General features: G+C 40.1%; 1 protein-coding gene across 1 annotated transcript in view; it reads left to right on the forward strand.

Annotated features, from left to right (window-relative positions):
• The first annotated feature begins 1,820 nt into the window (after positions 1-1,820).
• LRRC74A (leucine rich repeat containing 74A) overlaps positions 1,821-18,523 on the forward strand; it is a 54,820-nt gene continuing 38,117 nt past the window's right edge. The window contains exons 1-3 of the mRNA XM_044662102.1: positions 1,821-1,869; positions 4,291-4,422; positions 12,127-12,299. Coding sequence (XP_044518037.1) covers positions 1,821-1,869; positions 4,291-4,422; positions 12,127-12,299 — 354 coding nt within the window. The remainder of the gene's footprint in view (positions 1,870-4,290; positions 4,423-12,126; positions 12,300-18,523) is intronic.

An 18,523-nucleotide genomic window follows, 5' to 3' on the forward strand; every position in this document is an offset into this window, starting at 1 on the left:
TCTTTCAAGTAACAGAGAAGAGGGGTAGAAGGCTTCTGGCTAGCTATAATGAATGCCTGAGAATATATTAAGTTCACTTTACCTCTGACAGCACCTCTAACCTGTCAGTCCTAAACTCTCTTATCTTAGAATTATCACTTAGTACTCTTCTAAGAAGTCACCAAACCCAGGGCCAAGAGATTGTATGTGGAGAATTATTCAAATCAACTCATCTCATTTCTTCTAAAGAATTAACCATATATTAAACATTTTTCAAGGGAAGTCTGATTCTTTTTCTCCTGTATCCTGCCTTTCTCCTGGCTTAATATCTCTGCTCTTCATGTCTTTCACCCCTATATCACTATATAATTTAATGGAAACCATGTGATAGTGCATGGTGGAATACCACGACTTTCCAAATAATTAAAACAGCAGGTAACCCAAAAGCCAATGATAAAAATAAAATTTGGATGTGCCAGAGTGGCACAGGCCTTTTTGATCTCTGGAGCTAAACTTGACTTTGGGGGAGCCTCACAGAAGGGGCTTAACAGATATCTAGGAAATGTATGATCAGAAATGAAGGTGGGCCAATCACACACGGTGAGAATGTACAGCTCAAAGCTTACACTGGTGCCCACAAAATGTTAAAGGGTCCTAGAAGAAGACCAAAGATCCTCTATGGAGGATTTGTTGGAGTTCATGGACAAGAATCTCACAGGGATGAGATTGCAGTCTGCACTGTTAGAATAATCACATGGTTGAGATGACAGATCTATTGAAATTGAATCTTATGAAGTCAACCACCAAATTACTGACCTGACCTGTTGAAGTGCTGGAAGAACTTGTCAAGAAGTAAAAACAAAAACAAAAAAAGTCTCTGGATTCACCAACCAGCAAACTATATGTGAACTTCAACTCCAAGACATAAAATACAACCTGGGATGGGGCTGGTCTCTGGGCAACTTCAATTTAAGTTGACAAGAAGCAACTCTTGCTTGGACAATGCTTTGGCTGCCGTCAGCTGTGTTGATAGAATGTGTCTATTTGTCTGATACAGATCTTCTGCTCCAAGCCTCAGAATGCTTTCCCAAATTTAAAAACAAAAAACAAAACAAAACAAAAATAAAAACAAAAAAACAAAAAAACCTGTACAGGAGGAAACTGACCTCACCCTCCACTGAAATATTTTGTACTTGAAGTACAGCCACCATCTCTAGAGTAGAACATGATGGCAGCTCTTGACAGTCACCTGATTAAGAGGCTCTGGTTCAGTCCTAACTCAGAGGGAAATATACCACCTGTGAGTGACCCACCCACACCACCTGGGCACTCCCAGCCAAGCCTTGGCTTGATCCCGATGAACATAGGAGAAAAGATGACTGCCTGAGCTGACGGGAGGTTGCGAGGCCTGCTGTTGCCAGGTTCACCCTCCTAGATCACAATGACTAGATGAGGTCATGGAATGTTGGAGATGAAATGAAAAGTGGAGGGAGGGAGGGGGTTGGGGTAAGAGGCATGGGAGGGTCTCATTTAGACAGGGCCCCAGGACAACTTCTCAGGGGCAAAGCAGGTTTCCTTGCCCTGTTGACCAGGGGAAGCAAAGTTTCTCCCAACTGACCGAACTGGGATGATATTCACGCATGTCAGGTCACCTCAGGAATCCGTTCTTCCTGGGGCTTGCTGTGGTAGAAAGGTTACAACAGGCCACCAGGATTTGTTTATGGGATATTGAGGAGAACAAAGTTTGAAACAGAAGTGAATGTACCCGAGTGCTTCTGGGGGAAAGACCAGCAAGGTGGTGAACAGCAGCTAGCAGCAACACTGGGAAGGGCGTTGACAACATGGACTATGATGATGATGATTTTGATGATTTTCTTGAACTTAAGCAAGGTGAAAAGTCATAACATTTATCACCACTTAGATCCCTTTGGCGCTGCCCCAGCTGAAAATGCAGTGATTACATGTTCCCTGGAGCCTAGCTTCTCTTCCTGCTTCTTGCCCCCCTCTGGAACAGGATTTGTAGCACATTGATTGGGGGCGTTGGGTGGGGGTAGGTCAAGAACTGGTCAACAGGGTGTTAGAATTGTAGCATTTTAGAACTGGATGGGACTGTAGACCCAATCCAACTTCCTACCCTATATTACACATATATATTTTAAATTCAGTGGGAATTTGAGACCCAGAAAAGTGAACTCACTTGCCTAAAGAATCAGAGAATTAGTGGTTGAACTCAGATCTGCTGTTCCCCAAGCCAATTTTCCTTATGTTACACCACACTATCATGGGTGATGCTAAGAATTTATAACTTTTATGCAAAGAATAAGAGAGCTCTCTGACTTCATTTCAAATTAGAGCTGTGGGGCCTTGTTTCTCCAGGGCATGAGGTCTCCTAGTATACTGTAGTGGTATCTCCATCCATATCCCAGGATCAGTGGGTCATACGTTTCAAACTGGAAGAGACCTCAGAGATCGCCTAATACAAGTTCCTCGTGAGGAACCCAAAGAGGTTTAAATGACTTACAAAGGTCACACGGTTCAAAAACAGAGGGCAGATTTGAACTGAAGTTCTCTGACTCATAGTCATGCCTCTTAAATGCCAACAGCATGGATTCTTTATGGCAGGGATCGGCAACCTTTTTGGCCGTGAGAGCCATAAACGCCACATTTTTTAAAATGTAATTTCGTGAGAGCCGTACAGTGCTCACAGTGCGCCGCTCCTGTAACAGCATCTGAAAAAAAATTGACTTTATGGCTCCTGCAGAAAGAGCCATATCTGGCCCTCAAAAGAGCCAGATATGGCTTGAGAGCCATACATTGCTGACCCCTGCTTTATACCATCTAATCATTCTTTCTGATGCTGGCACTAGGAATTCAATGTTGGACTTTCATATTGCAAAAAAAAAAAAATCCCATAGATAATTGAACTGAGGTTCAAGAATTACAAATTTTCACTGAAATGTCATAACAGAGCATAGACTATAAGGAAAGTCCTATTATTTTCAAATATCCCTCATCAAGGAAAGAAGAATGGTAAGAGAAGCATGGAACCATAATATTTTAATATTTTATTTCAACTGAAAGAAGATTTTGCTCCATCCTCTCACTTCCCCTAGGAATATTAGCTGAAGACTGGAAAGGAAAGGCATTAAAGTTATTTAGCTAGACAGCTTGGGAGCAAAGTGGATAGACTGCTTAAGAGTCAAGAAAACCCAAGTTCAAATCCTTTCTCAAACACTTATAAATTGTGTGACTCTGGGCAAGTCACTTAATCTGTCTCAGCCCATTTCTTCATCTATAAAATGAGGATGACAATAGTAACTATCTCACAAGTTTATTATGAGCATCAAATGACATAATGTGCTTTATAAATACTGTTATTATTTGGAAGCCAAATTTAATTGCCTCTCCAATTGCATTTGGCATTCAAACCAGTTTCTCAGTCCGTCTGACCCTAGAGAGGGCTCGATTGCAGTAAACTTGGGGAATTCCCACTGTGGAAACTCCCTCTACAGATATTGATCATAGCTTAAAGTTTTAGGAAATTCACTGAGACAAAGAAATCGCATGACTTGCCTACAGTCACATAGTATGTCAGAAATAGGACTTGAATGCAGATCTTCCTGACTCCAAAGCAGGACTCATATATCCACTACACTATCCTGCCTTTCCTTTGTCTTTCCCCAAAAGAAAAAGTGTAGGTTGAGTGAATCACCAAGCCAGTATCGTGGAAGAGAAGGAAGAAAGCAATTGGTCAAGTCAAAAGTATGCAGTCAAAAACAGAATCAAATCTGTTAGAAATTTCCCAGGGTTCCCAAATGAGCAGCAACCAGGGAACACAGCAGGAAAGCATCAAGTCTTCTCAGACAAGTTTGGCATAGTCCAAAGGCCAGTTTTGCACTTAATACTTACTGAACTGGATTGAATATATTGCAGGCAGGTGGAGGAGGACACAGGTAAGGAGAGGAAAGTACATTGACTGCAACTGCCATCATATCATAAAATGATAGAGATAGAAGGTACCTTAGAGATCATCTGCTCCAAATCCTTCATTTATAGATAACCTGTCAGGTCAAAACCTTCCCCTTAGTGACAGAGACTCTGCTCCTTCATCAATGTAACAAAAACCCAGAACCAAGAAGGAGGGAGGAGGATGGGACTCCTGGGTGACTAGGCATATGCATTGGATTTCTTTCCCAAAAGTCCCTGAGGAAAAGGCGGGGTTGGATGATTTCTGGTTAGGTTAAAGAAAAGTACAATTTCATAACACAGGATGAGGGAGACGGACTTTTCTCATCTCTTTTTTCTTTTTAGATGAGGCTAAAGAAGCGAACGAAGAGAGTGACTCTAATGAAGAAGAAATCATCTGTGAGGCAGATACTTCTCCTGTCCATGAAAAAAGTAAATCCAAACCTGAGAGCTATGAAACAGACCTTGAACTGGAAGGTAAATCTTCATCACGATGGGGGGATGGGAGAGGGGGGTCGCCAATAACATTTATGTCAGAACAGACCTTTCTCTGTTATTATTTACACTCACAAGAGTGTGGGGTGGAGTGGGAGAGAGATATGATTTCTTCCTCTGAGTAAAAGATGCCAGTGTGACTTCACTGGTAGGGCAGACCCTGTGATCTCTGTGCAAATCTCATCATGATAATAGCTAATATTAATATAGTACTTATTGGGTGCAAGGCACTATGCTAACTAAACACATTACAGTTATCTTATTTCATCCTCACCACAACCCATGAGGTAGATGCTATTATTCTCCCCATTTTATAGATGAGGAAACTGAAGCAAAAAGATTAAATGATTTTCCCAGGGTCACACAGCTATTAAATGTCTGAGGCTGGAATTAAGCTCAGGTCTTTCTGATGCCAAGCACAGCATTTTAACTACTTAGCCACATGGCTGACCTGTTCAAAAAACGTATGTCGTATATTGTGGGGGACACAAAAGTGAGCAAGACAAGGGGCCTTGGTCACCAGGAGATGACAGTTTAGTCTGTCTCAGCAAGCCCATTGTTAATAAACATATTTCATCAAATCCCTATCCTATGTATTGGCTTCTTCTATTAAAACATAAACTCCTTGAGGGTAGGGGCTGTATTGTTTGCTTGTATTTGTATCCCCAAATATGTACAGCACCTGATATATACATATAGTATGTGCTTGATAAATGGTTTATCTGTCGACATACTGCTGTATCAACTATCAAAAATAAGCTTATACAATTTCAGAGTATATGGTTTGAAAGGTTGCACAGGACAACCCTGTGTCCATCACTCATTCAATCAGCTGGCATTTAATAAACCCCTCTCTGGACCAAGCACAGTGATGGCGTTCTTCCACTCACCTGACAACGAAGCCTGAACATCTTTATTTTCTCATGACAAATCTCAGAAAAGTCAGGGAGGGTCCTCATGGTTTGTCTGAAGAGGCCTGAAACTCTTTCCCCCGATACTATGTTTTCCCACCATTAATATAGGTGGTGCCCTGACCCAGCTGTTTCTTCTGATAAATACTAAACTAAGAACTGTGGGACATAAAAAGGTCCCCAGCAGCTTAGCATGATTCAGGACCATTAATTGGTATTGGCTTAGTGACTAGGAGTGGGAGCCCACCACCTTTGAAAAGCTTTGCCTGTTTGACTGGCTTTGAGGGAATTTGCCTACCCACCTCTCTCAAGATCATCTGATCCAACTGACCATATGGCCACCTCTGACAAAGTCACAATACCCCGATGGACCAATCCAGCATTTTCTCAGTGGTCTGAGATATCTGCATTTTTAAATTTATCTATTTCTTCAGTTTGCATTTTGGAAATTGAAGGAGCAAGAAAGAGAAGAATAAAGACAGTGTTGGAAAGTTAGCATTAAAATATAGTTAAGTCAAAGCAGCAAGCATTTATTTTTATTTACTTTTTTTTAGGGGACAGCTAGATGTCTCAGTGAAGAGAGGGACAGGCCTGGGTTCAGATCTGAACTCAGACACTTTCTAGCTGTGTAATTCTAGGCAAATCACTTAACCCCAGTTGCTTAGTTCTTACTGCTGCCTTGGAACCAATTCTCAGTATTGATTCTAAGATGGCAGATAAAGGTTTAAAAAAAAATCCAGAGATAAAAACCATCAGCAAGAACCTGGCTTTGGCCATACCTATCAAACTACCAAGAAACTTTTTTACAGAATTAGAAAAAACTATTAACAAAAATCATTTGGAAGTACAAAAGATCAAGAATATCAAGGGAAATAATGAAAAGAAATGTGAAGGAAGGTGGCCTAACAGTACCAGGTATTAAACTATCCTATAAAGCAGTGGTCATCAAAACAATGTGGTACTGGCTAAGAGATAAAAGGGAGGATCAATGGAATAGACTTGGGGTAAGTGACGTCAGCAAGACAGTCTATGATAAACCCAAAGAACCCAACTTTTGGGACAAAAATCCACTATTTGACAAAAACTGCTGGGGAAATTGGAAAACAATTTGGGAGAAATGAGTTTTAGATCAACATCTCACACCCTACACCAAGATAAATTCAGAGTGAGTGAATGACTTGAATATAAAGAAGGAAACTATAAGAAAATTAGTATACTTGTCAGATCTCTGGGAAAGGAAAGATTTTATTTATTTTATTTTATTTTTTACATTTTTAAACCCTTAACTTCTGTGTATTGGCTCCTAGGTAGAAGAGAGTAGTAAGGGTGGGCAATGGGGGTCAAGTGACTTGTCCAGGGTCACATAGCTGGGAAGTGTCTGAGGCTGGATTTGAACCTAGGACCTCCTGTCCCTAGGCCTGACTCTCAATCCACTGAGCTACCCAGCTGCCCCAAAAGGAAAGATTTTAAAACCAAGCAAGAGTTAGAAAAAATTACAAAGTGCAAAATAAATAATTTCAATTACATTAAATTAAAAAGGTTTTATACAAACAAAAACAATGCAACTAAAAAATCAGAAGGGAAACAACAAACTGGGAAAAAATCTTTATAACAAAAAACAAAAAATATTTTATAGCCATGCTCTTTGTGGTGGCAAAAAACTGGAAAAGAAGGGTATGCTGCTCTTCAATTGGGGAATGGCTGAACAAATTGTGGTATCTGTTGGTGATGGAATACTATTGTGCTCAAAGGAATAATAAATTGGAGGAATTCCACATGAACTGGAAAGACCTCCAGGAATTGATGCAGAGTGAAAGGAGCAGAACCAGGAGAACATTGTACACAGAGATGGATACACTGTGGTAAAATCGAATGTAATGGACTTCTGTACTAGCAGCAATGCAATGACCCAGGACAATTCTGAGGGATTTATGGAAAAGAATGCTACCCACATTCAGAGGAAGAACTATAGAAGTGGAAACACAGAGGAAAAACAACTGCTTGAACACATGGATTGATGTGGACACGATTAGGATGTAGACTCTTAATGACCACCCTAGAGCAATTATCAATAATATGGAAATGGGTCTTGATCGATGACACAGGAAGAAACCAGTGGAAATGGGCGTCAGCTATATGGGGGTGGGGAGAGAGAGCAAGAACATGAATCATGTAACCATGGAAAACATTTTTCTAAAAAACAAACAACAAAAAAAAGGAAATAAACTGGATCATAACTATTAAAAAAAAAAAAGGACCTGGCTTTGGCTTTGTAAACTAATCCCTCAAAGCTCATAATTAGAGACCTTGACCTGCCAAGTAGAAGACCTAGGGTAATAGATGGAATGCTAAAAAGACCTCGGAAGTCATCTTATCCAACTTCATTTTGCTCGTGGGGAAGACGAAACTCACCCATGTTAAAGGACTTGCCCAAGTTCACCTAGTTAGTAAATAGAGGTCATTTCAAACCAAGGCTTCAGACCCCAGACCCAGCTTTTTTCCACTGTACTATACTGCCTTTTCATATGCTCCCAGGAGGGCATTTTCACAAAGTATAGAGATTTTACAAGGAGACAGCAAACAGTGCTGTAAAGCAGTTTTAAGGGTCCATTGGCTGAGTTGCATAGGGAAAACCAAACTCTTCCCCTAGACACCATGTTTTGGGGCCACATAACCACGCTTACATTCATTCTTCTTTTCCACTAATAGTAGAGCATTGACTCTGGGAAACAACCAGGGAGGTGGAAAGCAGTTTACTGTGCCAGTTTGCTTGGTTTGTTTTTTTTAAGATCCTGAGGTTCTTACTGATATAATCCACTCATTAATCTCCCCATATAGGCCAAATTTATCTCTGTCTCTTCCACATAAGCATATGTAGTAGCTCTTAAGTTTTTTGGGATTTTTCTCATCCTTCATTTTAATGCTCCTGGTTTGTGGATATGAATGTTGAGAGATGGGAAGGCACTCTGTGTGATTTGTCCAAGGTTCCTTAGGATCCATGGGAATGAACCTACTAAGCTGAAAGTTGCCTTGAAATGAAGCCATGGAAAAGAGAGCTAAGAATAAGCCCAGACCCCCAAATCATTAGGTGCCAGGGTTCTAATAAGAATAGAATTTGTCCCAAGGACAAACCCGGAGACAGATGGAGCCAGCAATTACTCAGCTATATGAAATATGACCTCTGAGACCTGTGTTTGGCTTAGAAAATTCAAACAATGAGCGATGACAGAAACACAGCCTACAGCAGCTCTGTCTCATCTGTATCCCTTCAGGCATGTCAGGGGCTACAAGATCCCTCGAAAGCAAGGTTCTTAATTTTTTTTGTGTTATGGACCCATTTGGCAGCCTGGTAAAGTCTATGGCCCCTTCTCAGACCGTTGTTTGTAATGCATAAAATAAAACACAAAGAATTATAAAGGAAGTCAATTATATTGGACAAAATATTTTTTAAAACAAGTTCATGGACCCCAAGGTGAGAACCTCTGCTTGGAAGGAAAAAGTCCCTCACTGGTGGCCTCATATATCATCCTTAGGTCCCAAGTGGGAAGCATCAGTATCAGCTGGTATCATGAAAGGACTCAGCTGGATGCTGGTGGGTGTGTCGGCGTTACCAGGAGGTCCAAATCAGAAAGATGCTCCTGAGCAGCCAGGGAGGAGAGGTCAACTCCCTCAAGGGGCTATCCTTCATCAGCCATGCTGTACTATCTTTCACATCTAGAAATGATGGTTTGTGATCTGAATGAGAAGGCTAATATGTAGCTATGACCACAGGATAAGCTGCCCTGCAATCTGTTGTCTTTTCCCTGACAAAGACAGCTCTGTCTTCCTTGGAAATGCTTGTGCTCAGCTGGCCGAAATTCCTCAGATCAGAAGGAAAACAGATGCAAAACTGAGATCTCAGGCAGACACAGAGGAGAACTCAGTCAATAGACCTGGCATAACCAAAAGGAGACCCAACTGTGGAGAGAGATTAGTAAATGAAAGAAAGGTATGAGCTGGTCTGGTCTAAAACACAAGGAACCAAAGCAATCAAAAGTTTTCTGGGGGCAGCTAAGGTAGCACTGTAGATAGACTGCTAGGAGGACCTGGCCTCAGATGCTTCCTAGCTGTGTGATATTGGTCAAGCGCTTAACTCCAATTGCCCAACCCTTACTGTTCAGTCTGAGAGTTGATACAAAGACAGAAAGTTAGGGTTTAAAAAATGTTCTCTGGACTAAGGAATGGAGACCTCATATTGATTTTTTAAAACATTTATTAATATTCATTTTTAACATGGTTACATACTTCATGCCTCTACTTTCCCCTTCCTCATATTGATTTTGAACTCTGCCATGTAGCTTTGTAACCTTGGACAGTTTGGGGCCTCAGTTTCCCTGACTTTAAAATAGGGAAAGAGGAGTGATAAAAGTAAAAGTAAAATAACACATGGGAAACCTTGTTAAAAAAAAAAAAAGAGGAATGCCATACCAAAGTGATTCTCCACTCACAGTGCCACTACGCTAGGTCACACCCTCTGGATTATTAATAGCCACCCAAATAGCCTCTCCTTTCTCCAGTCCATCCTCCACCCAGCCACCAAAATGATTATTTTAAAGTGTGAGTCTGACCATGTCACTGGGACTCAGTCAACTTCATCAACTCCCTTTTTTCTCCTAGAATAAAATACAAACTCACTTGTTTCACATTTAAAACCCTTCATAAACTAGCTTCAGTTTGCTTTTCCAGGTTTAAAACACATTATTATCTTTAATGATAACACATTATTTAATTTATAACACATTATTATCTTTAATGTACACTAGCTACATTCCAATTCAACTGACTTACTTGTTATTCATACACAACATTCCAATCATCCTCTTCTGGGTTGCTTTGTACTGACTTGTCCCTTACTATTTGGAATGCACTCCCTCCTCACTTTGGTCTTTTAAAGTCCCTCACTTATTTCAAAACTCATTCCAAGTGGCATCATCTAGGATTTCCTAATTCTCAAACTGCTATTGTCCCCAAACTCCCTGAAATTGCTTTGTCTATGTGTTGTATTTCATTTTATGTCTACAACTTGTTTCCTCCCCACCCCCATAAAAGATGAATGTTCGTTGAGGACAAGGATGTTTCATTTTTTGTCTTTGTATCCCTAAAGATCATAGGATCTTATATGTAAAGCTGAAAGGAATTTCAGAGGACCTTTAGTACAATCCCTGGTTTTTTTTTTTAAATCCTTACCTTCTGTCTTAGAATCAATACTAAGTATTAATTCCAAGGAAGAATAGTGATAAATGGGGGTAAGTGACTTGTCCAGAGTCACAAAGCTAGGAAGTAGTAGTTAGATTTGAACCTAGGTCCTTCCATCTCCAGGTCTGGCTTTCTATCCAAAGAGTCACCTAGCTGCCCCTCAATCCTCCCTCAGTGAGGACACTGAGGTCCAAGGAAGTCGTGACTTGCCTAAGTCTGATGATAAGCATCAGAGGGAGCATTTGAACTCAGGTCCAGAACCAGTGTTCTTTCTCTTCTACCATGCCTTGTGCAAAGGCCTAGTGCAGTACAGGCTTAATAATTGCTTATTGATTGATTAATTCTTCTGTAGTTTGTTTGTTTGTTTTGTGATCCTACTCAAAACCTTGAAAGCTCACTCAAATTATTCTAATTTGAATAAAAGGTACCACCTATTTTTTTTCTTTGACAACTTGGAGCCCTAGCAATAGAGAACTTAAGTCTCCAAGGAGGCATGCTATCAGATTGGAATCTTCTAAGTTTGTTCTCTCTCATACCATTTGCTGTTTTCCTAAGGCAGCCCTGAGGAGACCCTCTCCCCCCCCCCAATAATAAATCCTAAAGAATCACAGTAATGGATGAATAAATAAAGTATTCATTAAATGTTTGTTATTGCAAAGCACTATGGTAAGTGCTGGGATTACAAATAGAAGAGTAAGACAATTCCTGCTCTCAAGGAACTTATATTCTAGTTGGGGGAGCCAACATTTATAAAAGGTTTCAGCTGCAAGTTACATAGAAAAGTCCATTGTCCGTAGGAGGCAGCAGCAAAGCAGATGTTCGTGCCTCTTCTTTATTGTTTTTCCAGCGATAAAATCCTATTGGTTTCTGATGTTGAACCATTTGAGGGTGTCAAGGATTTTGATGGGAAGACCTTTCTTTTCTGAGTCTGATAGATGTGTGGATATTGTACCTGCAGGAACAGTTTTATCTCCACAGGGCTTCTCAGAATTTTGATTAGCAGCCAAATAAATGGAAAGCAAAAAATAATGAAAGCATTACCATCCCCTAGACTTTTGGGTTCAGGGTCCTTGGCTGTTTTCATTAGGGTCTGAGGGAAGATGGCAGTTGTGGTGATGGTGGTGGCCTGACTTGCCCAGCTCATTCTGCTTCCTATCTCTCCCCCTATTTCTTGCTAGACTGGCTCTTTTGTACTGGGGGGGGCAGTTTATGGTGCTGACAGACCCCTTCTTACCTCCTAGGATAATGACTATGAGGACTGGTCTGGAAGTAAGACCAGAAGTGTGGGAGGTGCTGTCACTTCCAGAACTCTGATGCCTATCTGCCTGTTGGGTAGAGTTGGTCAGTAGGAGGTGCTGGATGAAGAAACTGAGGCCTAGAAAGGATAAGTGATTTATTTGTTCAGGGTCCCATAGGAAATGAGTTGCAGTGCCAGTTTGAACATATATCCTTTGCATCCAAGGGAGAATAGCAAAGAACCGAGGTGACCCAGGAGGAGGGTTACTGTCTTGACTCTAATTCTTGCCCTTTTTCCCAACAGACCCGGAGAAGTTTTTTACTACAGGACAAGAAGAACTATATCGAGAAGCCTGCAAGCTTGTAGGAGTGATTCCTGCCTCCTACTTTATCAGAAACATGGATGAAACCCACATGAACCTCAATCATCATGGGCTGGGGCCTAAGGGATGCAAAGCCATTGCCATTGCCCTAGTGGTGAGCATGACCAGAACAAAGTTCAGAAGCAGAAAAGAAGGCAGTGAAGATGGTGACGATTGTGGGGAATCTGAGAGAGAGGCTTAGAATTGGTATAATCTTCCTTTCATTCCAGTTAGACTCTGGATGATTAACCCCACCACCCTTCTCCCTTCCATCAGCATTTCCCACTCTACTGTAGCACCCTGTGTTGCAACTGCCAGATTTCCTCCTGACGTCCGAGGTACCCCCTTTTGCTGACTGGGACCAAGGGTACAGCCTGAGCTATGCCTTGGCCCTGTATCCTCTTATTCAGAAAACAAAAGTAACAGCCCCTTCAACCCTAACAGCAAAGGAGAGGACTAGGAATCAAATGAGGTCAAATCCATGAATAAGTTGCCAAATCTCATCAGTTCTACCTATATCTCTCACATCTGTCTGTTTCTCTACTCAACACAGCCATCACCCTAGTTCTGATCCTCATCATTTCTCACTTGGACTATTGCAATGGCTTCCTAATTGTGCCCTCCCCTCTCCAATCTGTCCTTCACATAGACCTTTAAGTCTGACTATGCAAAATGGGTCCTTGAACTCCAGTGACTCCCTCTTGCACCTAGGATCAAACACGATCTTTTCTGTTTGGCATTTCAAGTCCTCATTCCGGCTATGGTCTACCTTTCCAGACTTTCATCATTTCTCTTCACATGCTCTCTTGTCCAAAAGAGCTCTATGCCTTTGTATGTCTGTCCTTCGTACCGGAATGCACTATCTCACCACCTACAACTCTTAGAATACTGAGTGTTCTTCAAAGTGTTGCTTAAGTGCTATTTCCTAAAGGGGGATCCTTCCTGATCTCCCTCAAGTGCTAGTACTTTCCCTACAAAATTACCTTGTATTTGTTTTTGGTATACACAGTACTCATGTGTGCTTGTTATTCTCTTTCATTCACTCTTTCATTCTTTCGCTTCTTGAGAGCAGTTTCACCTTTGTCTTTGTATCCTGGAGCCTAGGACAGGACCTAGCACGGAATAGTCATTTAATAAATGATTTTTTATTAATGATTAATTCATTCATAATGAAAGAAATGAAAGTGGAATCTTTCCTTTTCTTTACCCAAAACTGAGCCAGGGAGGTTGGATTTTGATATGGGTTTCCAGCCCCTATTGATATACAATTTTACAGCTGCAAGGAAACTGATAAATTCAGCTAATTCATTTCTTTGTCTTCAAAGAGGACCCACTCTGGTCAAGGGAGATTGTAAATTTTTAAGGCCTCCAGAGTTGGTTCCACAATGTCCCGAGATAGCCCATTCAAAGTTTTCCCATTCTCCAATTCTTCCTTATGTTTAAGACATTTATGGAGGGAATATTACCAAATCTTCCCCATATATATTCCCTGCCTCTTCCAGATCTGAGTGGGCAAATATATAGGTTTAAAATAATATTTGCACACCATTCCTAAATGTCATATAAGGGGCAAAAAATCTTCCTAGCTATACCAAATCCTTAAAATTATAGCTAAAGCTCTTTTTGCTCAGGGAAAATGGAGAATTTCAAGTAAACATACTTTTTTTGCTTATTGATTCTTATTTTTTTAACTAGTACCTTCTGTCTTAAAATAGAAATATTAGTTCCAAGGTAGAAGAGCAGTAAGGGCATGACAAAATTGAGGGTCAAGTGATTTGCCCAGGATCACCTAGATAAGAAGTGTTTGAGACCAGATTTGAATCCAGGTCTTCCCATCTCCAAGCCTGGTTCTCTATCCACTGTGTCACCTACCTAGCTGCCCCTCATTCAATCTAATCTTTATTTAGATACTTTTAAAATACTTTTATATCTCAGCCTGGTGACACACACCTGTAATTTAGACTGGAAAAGAGAGAAAGCCTCAGTCTCAAGGACTGAGGAGGGAGAAGAGAGAAGAGAGAAAAGGAAAAGAAGAGAGAAGGGAGAAGGAAAGATTTTGATCAGTTCATGATCCCATCAACATGACTACTTCACCACTTGCACTAAATGCATGCTTCTCATCTCAACACCTGTTATGTTTATACCGAGTACTATAGGATGTATAGGACCAAGTATTATAAGGATAATTGCGATAGATTATTTACACTATGATTTACTCGTGCTATCAATGGCTGATATCCTATTAACTGTCCCTTTTTTCAAGAGTTCTAAGACTAGTTCATTACAGTAAGTGTGGCTGGGATGTACCCCCCGGGGAAATGTATAACATAAGTTTCTTGAGAGCTAGGATTGCTGGGTCTTTGATGTTTTTGTCACAATGTCTCTAGTATCTAATACATTGCCTTACACATAGCATGTCTTTATAAATGTTTGTGGATTTGCATTGGACTGATGATTAGGAGAACAATTAAGTATGGTTATGATAGTCTGTGCTGCCAACTCTTTTTTTGCCCATTCCCATCATGTTAGCCAAAGTCAATTAACCAATCTATCAACCAACAAGATAGATGCTATTAATTATCCCTATATTATAGTTGAGGAAACTGAGGCAGTAAGAGTTTGCCTAAGGTCACATAGCTAGTAAATTTCTGAACTGGATTTGAACTCAGATCTTCCTGATTCCAGGCCCAACATTCTATCCACTGTGGCACTTAACTGCTTATTATACGAGATTCTAGACTTATTATGTAGGCATCATTTTTGGTGGGTTTGAATATTTGTACTAGGTTAAAAATCCCCAGTATTTATTGATCCTGCATTTATTTTTTAATCTATTTTGTATTTATTTGTGTATATGCTATTTTTCCTCTGAGTAGAATATAAGTTCCCTGAGAGAAGAGATGATTTTGTTTTCGTCTTTGTGTTCCCACCACCTAATATATTACCAGAAATTTCACTAGATAGCTGATGTGCTTTGTAGTTCTTGTTTCTCTTTCCCTCCATTCCTCCCTCCTTCTCTCTCTCTCTCTCTCTCTCTCTCTCTCTCTCTCTCTCTCTCTCTCTCTCTCTTTTTCCCTCTCTCCCTCTCTCTTTCTCTCCTTCCCTTTCCCTTTCTCTCCCCCCCTTCTCTCTGCATGCTTCCATGTATCTTTTTCTGTCTCTCTCTTACACATAGACACAGACACACACCTATGTGCTTATTCAGTGGAGTTCTGCCTGTCAGGTGATCTAGTAACCATTACTGGCAAAGATACCTAGGTGGAAAGAATACTGACCCTTCACAGACTTAAGGTAACAGAGGAGGTAGATATCAGGCAGTCTTGACCCAGGGTAAAGAAAACAAATAAGGATCACAAAACAGAGTTCATGGAAAATAATAGCCCTTGCCTACAGATTCTGGCTATTTTGATGAATGTAACTTTACTCTGTCTGCAGTCTTCCAGTAAATAATGCCCCACAGTATCTTCTGCAGTTCTTAACTCAAGGTATGGAAGTCTCTCAAGTAAAACCTTTCCTTGGAAACCTGTCTTATAGCTGCTGATTACAGCCCAGAGCCCCCTTGTTTTAAATGGAGACACTTGGCTTCACTTCAAACTCTTCTCCAGTGCCAAACAAGGGACCCTTGTATTTTTCCATTACAATAAAGTTTCTTCTAAACTCAGGCCTCAAAGAAAACTGTTAAGTGAATAGGAATATACTACCTTTTCATATTTTCCAAGCAGATCTCTAGCCCAACTACCAAATTATGTTGGTTGATTTCCAAAATTTGTTGTCCACTCTTAGCCAGCACCCAGATGGTGTGCCTTCCTACCTCCTTCAGGAAGCTTCCTCCTATGCCACAAGAAGCAAAGTAGAGCTTTTACTTCTTTTAATTATCCCTCATGCCCATGAGTCATTCTGGGACCACTTGAGTAGATCTATTCAAATTCCCCAGGTCTATTTCCTAAAACATCCAAGGAAATTCAAGAGGCTAAAACAGAAGAGCAGGGAATCATGACCTGGGAAGGGGAATTTTTTTTTCTTTTGTACTATGTCAATATTGAATGAGTCATAAAAGAGAGGAATATGTGGTTACCAAAGATATTCACTATTTACATGGAAGATGTCCAACAAAGAGTTTGAATGTAAAAAGAGAGGGGAGGCCCTCCAAACATTCCTAGTTGTGGATGACACTCTACCCTAGTACATTAAGACCCAGAATACAACAGGACCTCATCAATAAGATCTATGGACATTCAAAAGAGAATAGCCTAACAATCCACACAGGAAAGGTCAAGTGATTACTGTAGTCTGTTGCCCCAACCATGACTTTCACAGTCATAGATAATGAATGGTCAGCCAATTGAATTCCTTTATTAGAACATAAATTTGTTAGGTAGTCAATGGAAACAGACAGTGAGATTGTCCCAAAATAAAATCAGAGAAAGAAATCAGGCTAGATTCTATCTGACTCTCTGAGTCAAAAACCTATCATTTAAGCACCTGTATTCTCTTGGCAGATTGGTAGCATGGTGGAGTGGATAGAGAATTGACTTTGGAATCAGGATGACCTAGGTTTGTATCCCACCTCTGACACTTACTGGCTGAGTGAGCTTGCACAAGTCACTCAGACTGTTCTCCAAGATCATAAGTTGCAAAATACCTACTGATGGCCATTAATTAAAGGTAGTTTTGTCAACAAGAGGCTCCCTAAATGAATGAAATCATAGATCTGAACCAAAAAAGATTCTCCTGGCAAACTTTATGGCTACAAGTACTGAAACACTGTGATTTCTGAATAGTTAAAATTGTGGGTGCCATAAAGGGTAATGGAGAGATACAGGGTAGATATGAGTGGGCTGTCATATATTATCAATGGCAGTTTCCACACAAGAAGTAACATAAAAGATGTCTCCTAAGAAATCTCCAGAAAAAGAGGTGGGTTGGTCACTCATCATGGTCGACACATTACTCATCATGGACAACCAGAGTCCTGCCATGGTTAAATGTTGAAAGATATTAAAAGATCTAGAGAAAGGCCTCTGGAACTTTGTTTAGATTTTCTATGAAGAATTTATGGGAGGAAATAGATAAGGATGGGGCAGGATGAAAAAGTAAGGAGGTGTTAACCATCTGTGAAAAGAGCACTCATATCAATGGGATCATGGGTTTTTTGAAGCTTTATTTATGATTAAATTTATGATTAGTTACATAGAGATTTTATTAATGTAATAAATTTATTTTATTTATTTCCCTCAAATCTCACAACAACCATGTGAAAAAAGAGGTATAAGTATTATTATATCCATTTTATAGGTGAAGAAACTAAAACAGGTTAAATGACTAATAGTTATAATCCTTTGAATCTTTTCTCAAAATTCTTATTGTTTAGTCCTTTAATAACATTGGAGACTCTTGTAAATGCCATTCAAACTCTCTTCGTATCTTTTCTTTTAAAAAAGTTATTGATTTTTGTTTTTATCTCATCTTCATTTTTATATATTCTTTTCCTTCACTATAAAGACATTCCCTGTCACAAAGAATAAAAAAGGGGTGGGACTTTGGGATGGAATAGGGAAGCATTTCACATAACTATCCAATGTGTCAATAGAATTTGTTGTTATATGCAATGTTTTGTATAAATGGAGATTTTGAACCTTTGGACTTCATCCCCCAGAAGTCCCTTAGTATTTCCCAAATTTCCCTTTAATCTCTCCTGTGCTTCCACATTTGCATGGTTACTTTATTGTTTTTTAAGTTCTGTAGTTCCTCCCTCTTCCTCCTTCCTTCCTAACTGAGCAGGCTGGGTTAGTTTAGCACTTTTTCACTCTAGTTTTTTATGTTAGTTTATTATTAATAAGACTTTATAAAATATAATATTTAGTTCTTATATATTAATTTTAATCTTCACAATTATGTCTGACCATGAAGGGATAGAATTCTCAAATATTTTTTTTAAAACCTTTAACTTCTGTGTATTGGCTCCTTGGTGGAAGAGTGGTAAGGGTGGGCAATGGGGGTCAAGTGACTTGCCCAGGGTCACACAGCTGGGAAGTGTCTGAGGCCGGATTTGAACCTAGGACCTCCTGTCTCTAGGCCTGAGTCTACCCCCTTCTCAAATATTTTTAAGAGAGATTTTGAGTTAAGTTAGTAAGTTTTTTTCTCTGGCCATTCCTACCTGCCTGCTCCTCCCACCCAGCCTACAGCCCTATTTGCTACAACTGGATCTGCTGCTAAGAATCTACTAATCTGAGCCGTTTGTTTTTTTCCCAAGGGGGTGACGGATAAAAACCTTTCAATCCCAATCCCTTCCCCTACCCCGAGTAGGTTTTCCAGCCTGTGCTAGCCATTTTTTAAGCC

This window comes from Gracilinanus agilis, chromosome 2 (genome assembly GCF_016433145.1).
Source record: "Gracilinanus agilis isolate LMUSP501 chromosome 2, AgileGrace, whole genome shotgun sequence".
Taxonomy (NCBI): domain Eukaryota; kingdom Metazoa; phylum Chordata; class Mammalia; order Didelphimorphia; family Didelphidae; genus Gracilinanus; species Gracilinanus agilis.